Here is a 10,803-nt window from a genome sequence, read left to right on the forward strand (position 1 = left end):
CCCGCCCCCCGCCCCGGGCAGGGGCGCGTCCCGTGCTGCTCACTCGGGAAGGGGGATGCCCGGGGGTAACGGGGAGCGCCCAGGGACAAGGGGGGATGCCCGGGGGTGAAGGGGGCTGCTCGGAGGGAGGTGAAGGGGCTGCCGGTGTCGAGGCCAGAAATGAAATCCCGAGAGGAGGCGCCCCAGCCGCCTTTCTGGTTGCAAACAGAAGTACCCGAGGGAACGTAGAAAGTCCTTACTCGCTACCAACTCAGCACCTGTCACTGCCACGGCTTCTCGCGGCTGATCGGGTCACAGACTCATCGCGGGAGAGCGGCTGACCAGGGATGCCCCGAGCCTGCAACACTATCAGCTGATCTGAGGTTGGATATTAGGGAAAGGTTCTTCACCCAGAGAGTGGTCGGGCACTGGAACAGGCTCCCCAGGGAGGTGGTCACAGCACCGAGCCTGACAGAGCTCAAGAAGCGTTTGGACACACGGTGTGACTCTTGGGGCTGTCCTGTGCAGGGGGGCCAGGGCTTGAACTTGCTGATCCCTGTGTGCCCTTTCCTTCTCAGGATATTCTATGGCTCTACGATTCAAAAGGGATGGAGCTGTGAAGGCCCCCAGCCCAAGCGCGGCCCCTTTCCCTCCTGTCCCGCTCCGGTATATGCTGATCCCGACGGGACGCTCCCGCCGCGGAGGCGACAGCCCAGGCACGCGCCTCAGTCACCGCGCGCGAGCCCCCGCCGGGCCCTCGCTCCTGTCCCTTTAAGGGGCGGGGCGCGGCCGCGCTGCCGCGCGCTGATTGGTCGCACGCGCGGCCCCCCCCCGCCCCCGGCAGCCGGTGCGGGCCGCGGGAGCGCGCGCGGTAGTGGCGGGAACGCGCGCGGTGGTGGCGGCTGAGCGCGCGATGGTGGCGGGCGGCGCCGCGCGGCTGCTGCCGCTCCCGATCCCGCTCTCGATCCCTATCCCGATCCCGCTCCTCCCGCGCGCCGCCGGGGCCAGGATCAGGGCGGCGCTGCCCGGCCGGGCGGCCGCGGGGCGCCCCGGGCTGCGCGCCGGGCGCTGGGGCGCCGTGGCCTTGGCCGTGCCCGTGGCCGTGCCCGCCGTGCCCGCCTGGAAGGAGAGGCCGGGGCAGCGGGCGCCGGCGTGGGCGGGGGAGCGCGGCGCGGAGCGGCCGCCCCGGGGGCTGCTGCGGCGCTTGGGGCTGGTGCTGCGGCTCGGGGTGCGCGCCTGCGGGCTGGTGCTGCGCTTTGGGCCGCTGCTGCTGCTGTACCCGCTGAGCCGGCTGTGGCCCGGCATGGGCGCTCGGTGGCTGCGGCTGCTGCGCAGGGCGGCCGAGGCCGCCGGCCCCACCTGTATCAAGCTGGGCCAGTGGGCCAGCACTCGCAGGGACCTCTTCTCGGAGGCCTTCTGCGATGAGTTTTCCAAGCTGCACGTCGAGGTGAGCCCGCACCCCTGGGGCCACACCGATATGCTCCTAAGGAAGGCCTTCGGTGAGGACTGGACGGGCATCCTCAAGTTCCCAAGCCGGGAGCCGGTCGGCTCGGGCTGCGTCGCCCAGGTCTATAAAGCCTATGCTGACCTCACTGCTGTTGCCGGCTCCTGGGCCCAGGAGCTGCAGCAACACTCGGAGTTCAGGTCCGCTTTTGAAGCGTGGGAAGTGTCAGGCTTTAGAGGTCTCTTCAAGTGGCTGAGAAGGAGGAAGAGCAAGGAGACACGGGATGAGAGGAGCAGGGAGGAACTGAGCCTAGCAGACTGCTCCCAGGGAAGTGCCATGAGTAGGATGTCCCTTATGGAGCAGAGGGCCAAACCACTCCTGAATGCAAATCCTTCATCAGCCAGACATCTCACGCCTGTAGCCATTAAAGTAAGTTGTACACCTGAACAGTAGATGTATGAAAACAGACTGTGCTGGATGGGGTCAATCAGATTTTAATTCCCATGGGGATGAGTGGCTGGCTAGGGCCAGGCAGAGTGAGAGAAGGGAAGCTGTCTTCCTTGGTGTCCTTTCTCAGTGCTTTTGTTCCAGCCCAGCGCAATCCACAGTTGTGGTGGCCCCAGCTCTTCCCAGCTGGAGAGCCCAAATACCCATACTGCCTATGGTACTGTTTGACATGGCACGTGGGTATTGGGAATGCCTAAAAGGGCCCAGTTTACATTAAAAAAAATTAATATTCAGTACACCTTCCAGACAGTGAAACCCCTTCTCTGCTCACATGAAGAAATCTGGAACAGACAAGTTCTTTCCAGCAAAGTTTTTTTTAAAGAAGCCTTATATTTGAGCAGCTTCTGATACTAGTCAGGGACAGGGCTGGAGCCTGAAAGTGCTGGAAAATATCTTTGGGTGAAACTGTAGTCTCCAGCACAGATATATTCCATTTGACAATTATAAAATGTTTTGTTACAACTTAATCCATGTCAAAATGTGAATTCTTCTGGGGGCTAGCTGAAGAAGCTGGTTGGCTTCCAGTCTAATAGGCTGGGTTCTGTCTATTTGGGATCTATCACTTGAGCTGATTGTAATGGAGTGTTTGGAGAGTTGATCTTGCCACTGCTCATTCTTGTGCAGGTCCTGCACCCTGGGCTGGTCCACCAAGTCCAGATGGATCTGTTTCTCATGAAGATGGGCAGCCGCCTCATTGGACTTATCCCTGGATTCAAGTGGCTCAGTTTGACAGAGATCGTGGAGGAGTTCGAGAAGCTTATGATGCAGCAGGTACATGCCATGCCATGGTCCCCACTTACTGAAACAAAACTGCCCTTTGTCTTGCTGCTGGCTGGCTTTAACTGTTCACACTGCTGCATTTTAAAGGATTAGATGAAGGCTGGCTTGTTCTTTACTTATGTTCTGTATTCTAATCAATCACATAATGTTATTGTAGGAAAGCTTATATGCTCACAAAGCAAAAAAGCAAAGCAACGACAAAATTTAACAATCTTTGAGTTAAAAATACTTTTTAGACTTTGAAAATCATTCTGAAAACATTCTCATTCTTCCCTGTTTTCTAAAGACACACTCCTGAAATGTTGCTAGTATCACACTTACAAAGATTTTACCACGGGCTTAATCGGGCTTATGTTGCTATTAAAATGAACCATTATCTGCTAATTTCATTTCTGTGTCTAGATTGCAGAGTCTGAAGTCTGTAACAAGCTTTTGAAAGCCTTAATTATTTTCTACTATTGCAAAAACTCTACACAGTAAATCCACGTTGTAAACTGTTGACTGTAGTCAAATGTGACTCGAGGTCATTTAGTTCCAGTTTAGTCTGGCAGAGCTTTTGGTGGATGTGCTGAAGACTGAGGGTTAAGAGAACATCTGATAGGCTCACTGTAGTTTTAATTATCTTTGAAAAAACAAGAAGTATTCCTGGGATATTTCCCATTGTCAGATGAGGGAGGTGAAGGAAGGTTATCCTGCCTCCTTGAGCAGTAGCAGACAGAAAGAGGCCCTTGAGTCAAGACACTGCATCACTGAAGAGCCAGGGCCTGGACTTTGCATAGTGGATTATTTTGTATGTTTTACATTAAATTTCTTCCTGCTATGGCTGCCTCTCTGTTAAGTGAGGCTGGGGCTGTAGTTCATCTACCCTGTCTGCTTGCCTTGCAATTTGGACAGTAAGCTTTGGTTCAGGATCTTGTCGTGTCCTCGAACATAACGCAGTCGTGGTCTATTTTGAGACACCGTGCCTATAGTAAGGCACCCAGATTTCAAAGGTGCTGGGTTGTGGACCATCCATTACCCAGTCTGTTACTCCACTCTTCCATCAGGGAAGCTATAAGCATGTAAAAAGTACCTCTGATTTTGTTTTCATTCTGGCTTTCTGACTAGTTTTGTTGGTATTGAGTCCTGTACAGTCCTTTCCTCATACAGGATCCTGAAGATCTAACTCTAGTTGAATCTATCTTCCCACCTGCTCTTTCTGTTTCTCCCTTGAGATTGACTTACGCTACGAAGCCAGAAATCTGGAGCGCTTCCGACAAAATTTCCTAGATGTCGATTTTGTGAAGTTTCCAACTCCCCTTTGGCCTTTGGTAACAGCAGATGTTCTAGTGGAAACGTTTGAGGTAAGAATTTCAGGCTCTCGGAGTGGTGGTAGCAGTGAGATGGCCCTGGAGAGAACATGCCAAGGAAGTTTTTTTTTTGAGAAGGGATCAGAGGCAGAAGGATGCTTTTCCCTTATTTGCTTAAGGAGAATTGGTGTCCTTCCTTGGTGTCTCTTCCAGTATTTTTGTTGGTAAGCAATGCATCCCAGAAGACAGGTGGCAGACAACTCCATCTAGAAGTAGACACTTGGCCCAAAACCAAGCAGACCAACAGTGTCTCCAGCCACCACCATGTGCTCGCCTGTACTTGGCAAACCAAACCACACTCCAAGTCTCTTCTGTGGTGGGTCAAAGCAAGGAGCTCAGCAATCTGACAACTTTCTGATGCTTGCCTTAGTTCCCTTGTGGATGTAAGGCTACTCTCAGCCTTAGTTTTCCTGCATTTGATCCTGGCAAGAGTATTTCTGTCCCAGAAATACTATCCCTCTTTGCAAAGAACAAACCCTTGCTTCTCTCATGTTCTCTATCACACTAGATACAGCCTCTATCTGACAGGTCCTTTCTCGGGCATTGTTGCCACCTCCCCTGAACTCTTGGCACCCAGATAAAGGTGTGGCTGAAGATGGGACACAGGGTGTGTTTGACTCCAGCCCTGTCTTTATTTCAGGAGAGTGAGCCTATTTCACAGTACCTGCACGCGGAGATCGCTACAGAGCTGCGGCAGAGACTTGCAAAGATGGGCATGGACATGCTGCTAAAGATGGTAGGCACTTGGCTGAAGCTGGAAGTGAAGGTTGTTTTCCTGCAGAAGCTATTCAGTTGGGATAATAACACAATATGGCTAAAGAGAGAACCCATTTGCTTCCCCCTTCTCCTACCTGCACCCGTGTCCATAGGGACATGGACTCAAAGACACTGTTGTGCCTTTGGAGGCAGCCCCTGGATGCCAGGCATCTTGTGGTAACCCAGGACTTGGGGCACTGTGGCACAGCACAGCTCCTGAAGTGGCAGGAGCTGAGGGAGGGTCTGTACTTAGAGTACAATGTCACACAAGGCCTGAGTAAAGCCTAGCCTAGATAGACCACTGCTGTAGAGTCCGACACGGAGCTTCCTCCACTGCAGACGGGCCATCTGCTCGCACGCAGCAGGACCGGCCTGTGCACCTTGGTCAGTGCACTGCTTAGGAAACACACTAATCCATTTAATCAATATTCACATATTGCCCAACTACTGTGTAGTGCAACATAATTAGCATATACCATGTGCTCTGCAGAGACTCTGGATGCAACTCAAGGAAAACAGCAATAGCTGATTTCTTTATCGGCTCCTTCTCTAAAACTGCCTTTCTGTAAGGAAGAATTAAATACACAGTAAAGAAAACAAACCTGGCCAGATGCAGCTTCTGGCTGTCTAGTTCTTCTGTGGTTGAAATAATCACGGATGATCTAGAAAGGAGTGTTGAGAGGGTGATACAACTGTCTTGTGAGGAACCATGAGAACTAGCAGGGAAGAGTTGCAAAAGATCCTGACAGTACTGAGTGAGTGAGTGGGCTCTATGTGTCAGATGAAATGCAGCTGATAACTGCAGCATTGTGCTAGGGTGATGGCAAGCCTCCAGTTCTGACTCCATGGAGTATGACAGGCTCTGAAATAGCTTTTACTACTCAGAAAAGCAATGGTGGAACTAGAATAGTTTTACACTAACGTTGGTTTCAAATTTTAGGAGTAGAAAAGAATTAAAGAGCAAAGAAACAACATTTTGTCTTTAAGTAAAACAAATACCTGTTTCTTGAGTACTCTGTGCATTTGTAGTCCCTTGCTGTCCAAGACCCTCCGGTTCAAGGGCTGTAATAGAACTAGAAGAGGTGCAGAGGAAGGCAGACAGGATGATTACTAGTGTGGAGTGGCTTCAACACTGTAATGGTCAAATAATTTGGACTCTTAACTCTGGAAAGCAGAGAAATTAGTAGCTTATGACAGAGATAAATGCAGTCATGAGTGCACAAGAGTGAATATTAGCAGAGGTATTTTTTTCAGGCAACACCTAAAAAAATATGTTTTCACACAATTCTAATTATTTATATGGTAGTTGGACAAATTCATAGGAGAAATCCAAGAAATACAAAGATGACCTTGGGGCAGGAAGTCCTGCAGTCCCAAGTGGCCAGGAGATTTAGTGGGGAAGTGCTGTTTTCTACTTGCCCTCTTGCCAGTCCTTTCTGGTGCTAACTGCTAGCAGAGTCAGAGAAGAGCTACATAGATTTGTTTCCTCTTAACTTGTTTTCTTTACTTTCCAATACAGTTGTAAGGTGGATTGATGTCCTGGACTAGAAAAACTTAACCATTTACTAGAACTCTTGGCACTGAATGGCAACTGGCCTATTCTTACTGCATTTCTCTTTGCTAAGGCCCACTGGCGTGCTCTCAGTTTAGAGTTAATTACCAAAGAGCACCTCCATTCCCAGCTGGGACTCCTGGCTGTCCTACCTGACCTCTAGCCAACACACTGGATTGCTCCACACAGCTCTGCTGACTCCCTGCCATGTCAGCACAGCTGGTCTCCAGCAGAAGCCATGTGCTGTGGTGCTGCCAAGGGTAATGCACCGTCATTAGGGAGGACGGCAAACAGACCAGGAACAGCCCTCTGCTGTTTGCCTGGGAGTTTTGGTGAGGGCAGGTTTGGTTGGAATGAGCTTCTCTAAGACTCACCTGTCCTCTAGATCTTTGTTGACAACTTTGTCCATGCTGACCTGCACCCCGGGAACATCCTGGTTCAAGGCACGGCCCGTGTGAGCACCAGCTGCAAGGGGCAGACGGCCCTGGTGGACCTGTGTGACACGCTCGTGGTGGAAGTGCAGCCGCCGCTCCGGCAGCTCTGCCTGGTGCTGCTGGATGCAGGGATCGTGGCGGAGCTGCGGAGCGCCGACATGCAGAACTTCCGGGCAGTTTTCACCGCTGTGGTCCAAGGACAGGTGAGGCCTCTGTTGTGGGGCGGGGGAAGGCTGGAGAGTCTGACAACCCAAGTGAGGGTTTTCTCTCTATTTTCCCTTAAAATACTCCCTAAGAGGGGCAAGGAGACTTGCTAGCATGGAAGCTATACCAAACACAGGGCTAAGACGGTCTGCTACAGCAAGGACGCTGCCAGAGTGGAACAATTTCAGTGGCCCAGGAAACAGAAGGTGCTAAGTGGGAAGTATGGCTGCCACTCCCTGGTTAGGAGTGCTTCTGCTGCAAGTTAGGACTGCCTGGGAGCCACTTGCATTGGAGACTGTTGCAGAATCTTATCAGCTTTTGCTAGAGAAGAGGAGGGAATGGATTAATGTCTTGATCTTCCACATGTTCCCTTCTGCAGCCTTGCTGCTGGAAAGCCCACGTGCCTTCTTCCATTTTGCTGTAGTGTGTCAGCATCTGTAGTGAAGAGCATGTAAAACAGGTAGAGGGTCTGACTCAGAGGGCAGGCTCCTGTGTATAAGGAGAACTACTTTATCCTCCTTCTCACTTGAAATACATTTTCAGATGTGCTAGAGAGTCTAGTGCTAATGTCTCCTATTCATTCTGAGAACAAGCATCTGTGCTCATACTTGCCTGTTGCTGTTTCACAGCTGCAGGTTGAATGGCTCACCAGCATATCTCAAGAGGGACACATTTTGTCTTGGTCTGTTTAATCTGCCGAAGCAAGCCAAGGAATCCATGCTAAACCATGTGTTCAGGCTCATCCTGTGCTGCCAGATGTAGTTCTCAGCTACTAAGCAAGAACTGCAAACAGTTAGTTGCAAGTCACCAGCGATCAAGTCCTGATTCTCCTCTCCAACTTGTTCCTCAGGGGGAGAGAGTGGCAGAGCTGATCCTCCACCACGCCCGCGCCAACCAGTGCCAGGACATCGAGCGGTTCAAGGCTGAGATGGCAGAACTAGTGACCAAAGTCCGGGGGAACACCATTGCCCTGGGGAAGGCAAGTGCACCGTGTCTCATTCTCACTTACCTGCAATTCAGTGCAGCTTGGCACTGAAAACTGAAACAAAAGGGCTTTTTTGATCAGTTGTTTGCTTCTTTTTGTATTCCAGCTGCAGGTGGGAAATCTCCTCTCAAATGTCTTCAAACTATTGATGACCCATAAGGTGAGGTCCTGTCACTGTCTGCCTTCAGTAACTGGAAGTTTATTTGGGGAGGGAGAACTACCAGGAACATGAAGGGGTAACAAGGAGGGGGACTGACTTCCAAAATGAACTGCTAGGAGAGGAACTGCAGGAATGTAACCAAGTGTTGCAGGCTTGCTGTTTCTCAGCATGTTTCCAGGTATGTCTTTTTTGTTGGGTTTTCTTGGTCTAAATACTGCATTTAATGGCTGATGGTGTTTACTAAGAGGAATACTTTTGTAACACATAGTTTTTCCTATCTCTTTTTGTAGTCTCTTAGAAGCAGAAAATGAAATCTCATACATATTCCACTTCTATAGCATTGCATGCTTTCTTCTCTGGACCTCTTTCTTGATATGGTGTTATATAAAAGCACCAAGCCATTTTACTGGTTTGTTAGAGGGCTCAAAGGTGAGAAGTTTCTCACAGGACAGAGATAACAGATAACTGATTATTTGGGGAACAAGTTTCCACAGCTGCAAACATGTTGCTTTGAAATCAACAGAGCTGTAGTGGCCTGAACTAGAGGAGATGAAAAGGTTGTCAGCCACTTTGCTCACTGTGCAAAGGGTCCCTCTAAACATTCCTTTCTTAGAGTTTTTTGTCATTAAGCCTCATTAAGTAGGTTTCTAGTGAAATGAAATGTAATTTAGGCCCTTACAAAGCAAGCCCTCCCAACTTCATGAATTCTTAGTGCCCTGGTATGCCTTGAAACAATCCTGGTACCTGGCTGGGAAATGGGGAGTATTTTCTTCACATACAGAGCAGAGAATCATTTCCTCTGACCTGTGGGGTCTTTTATGGCCATTCAGGTGAGCTCCCTCTTACACAAGTGCATATGTTCAATTTGTTGGATACTACTGCAGCCATGGTGAGCACTTCTAAGATCCTGCTATTCTTGTATAGAAGAAAAAAAAATCCATTCCCTTTTTGTACGAAAAACAAACTCTTGGATTCCCTTAGTGCACTCACCCTAAAACTGTCCCCTTATGTTTGGGCCTGCTGCTGGATTTCAGTGAATTCTGAAACTCCAGCTGGTGGAGTTGCATTAGTTTCAGGTGTGCATGTGCTCTCAGCAGCCTCTTCCCTTCCCTCTCAGCTTAGCCAGAGCTGGGACCTTGGTTGAATGGGTACAGAAGAAAATAAGGTCCACTGAGCCCATTTAGTCTCTTGTGGTTCTAGGTGAAGCTCGAGAGCAATTTTGCTTCCATCATCTTTGCCATCATGGTTCTGGAGGGACTAGGTCGTTCACTGGACCCTGAACTGGACATCCTAGAGGCAGCTAAACCACTGCTCATCAAAACTGCTGCTTCTGTCCTCAAATAGACTCCTGTGGCTGCTGCCCTCTCCCTGTGTGGGGTTACCTGTGCTGTCTGTGAGCCACCACGAGGGAAGCTGAAGGTGAAGTCACGTGTGCCCTGGGGACATGCTGTGCAATGGGTACTCTCCATTAACGTTGCCTTCAGTCGTTTCAGCCGAGCACCAGGTGTGGGATGATCAGAAGGTCTGTTCCAGAAACCAGAAGACTTTGCACAATTGGACATTTCTGACTCATTGCACAATTTTAAGAGCTAATGTGCTCTGGTAGTTTTAAAACTGACATACGTAGCTTAGGTGCACAAGACGACTGCAGCCTGATGAGAAAAGCAGTTCTACTTGTCTAAAAGTCTTCAAAGAGATGCTCATTCATCAAGTCTGTTTTGAAATCTATCAGGTTTAATATTTAATTTACTGACTTACCTGTCACTGTGGTATAAGAAATGATGTTCTAACATCACCTAAGCAACACAGGCTGAAAAAGCCAATAAACCTCTTTGTCTTTTGTACTTTTAACTTCTGCTTTTATTGCAGAAGTGTCCCAAGATCCTGCATGTAGTGGTCTGTTCTTAGTCATTTTGGATGATAAAAACAGACCAGCCATTTTGATTTTTTTTTTGTTGTTTTCAAACTTCTGTACTCCAGCACATTATTATGGGAGTTTGATTATAAACAGCATAATAAAATATTTGCCTAGGCAGAAAAACCTAATTCCATAATAAAAAACAACTTCTGGGAATATTTGTGCTGCTCTTAATTTTTCTGGTTTTGAGGCTTAAAAGTCTTTTTTTTCCCCTCTGTGTGCTTCCTTCTAGTACCCTCCCCCATGCTAGTGTCACCCTATTTAACTCAAAGACTTAACTGATATGCAGATTCTTGGGGTTTGCTTCCAGTAGCTGCAAAACAAAAAGTCCAAGAACTTTCCTAATGAATCAAAAACATGTTGTGAATGTTTAAAATTAAATAAAGCCAGCAAAAGAGCTAGATTATATGTGGCATTTACAGTCAGTTATTTTAATAGTAGTATTAAAATTATTTTATGGCTGCATTTTAATAGTGAGAAATACAGTCTATGAATGATTGGAAATACTGTGATATTAAATATATTCCCAGATATACCATATGTGAAATAGCAGTAGTGCAGGCTCTCTGCAGTGGTCTGTTCTCAGATAGTTAAGCAATGAAGAGAAAGTACATAAGCAGACAATCTGCTGTTTTATGGTGATTATAAAGTAAAGGTTAATGGCACATAAATGAAGTCTGAAAAATAAGTTTAGGTTCAGCTCAATATATTTCACGTACTTTCCTTTAAACACTG

General features: G+C 48.6%; 1 protein-coding gene across 1 annotated transcript; it reads left to right on the forward strand.

Moving 5' to 3' along the window:
• The first annotated feature begins 799 nt into the window (after positions 1-799).
• Positions 800-10,477, forward strand: ADCK2 (aarF domain containing kinase 2). The gene is made up of 8 exons (XM_051784762.1): positions 800-1,852; positions 2,555-2,701; positions 3,925-4,053; positions 4,700-4,795; positions 6,753-7,004; positions 7,856-7,984; positions 8,097-8,150; positions 9,351-10,477. The coding sequence occupies exons 1-8, from the start codon at positions 893-895 to the stop codon at positions 9,492-9,494; spliced, it is 1,911 nt and encodes a 636-aa protein (XP_051640722.1). The 5' UTR covers positions 800-892; the 3' UTR covers positions 9,495-10,477.
• Positions 10,478-10,803: the final 326 nt, after the last annotated feature.

This window comes from Manacus candei, unplaced genomic scaffold (assembly GCF_025592945.1).
Source record: "Manacus candei isolate 608988 ecotype Guabito, Panama unplaced genomic scaffold, ASM2559294v1 h1tg000018l, whole genome shotgun sequence".
Taxonomy (NCBI): domain Eukaryota; kingdom Metazoa; phylum Chordata; class Aves; order Passeriformes; family Pipridae; genus Manacus; species Manacus candei.

Coding starts and splice junctions, on each gene's coding strand:
- ADCK2 (XM_051784762.1), top strand. CDS start 893: ATGGTGGCGGGCGGCGCCGCGCGGCTGCTGCCGCTCCCGATCCCGCTC. Junction 1,853..2,554: donor TCACGCCTGTAGCCATTAAA/GTAAGTTGTACA, acceptor ATTCTTGTGCAG/GTCCTGCACCCTGGGCTGGT. Junction 8,151..9,350: donor AACTATTGATGACCCATAAG/GTGAGGTCCTGT, acceptor TTGTGGTTCTAG/GTGAAGCTCGAGAGCAATTT.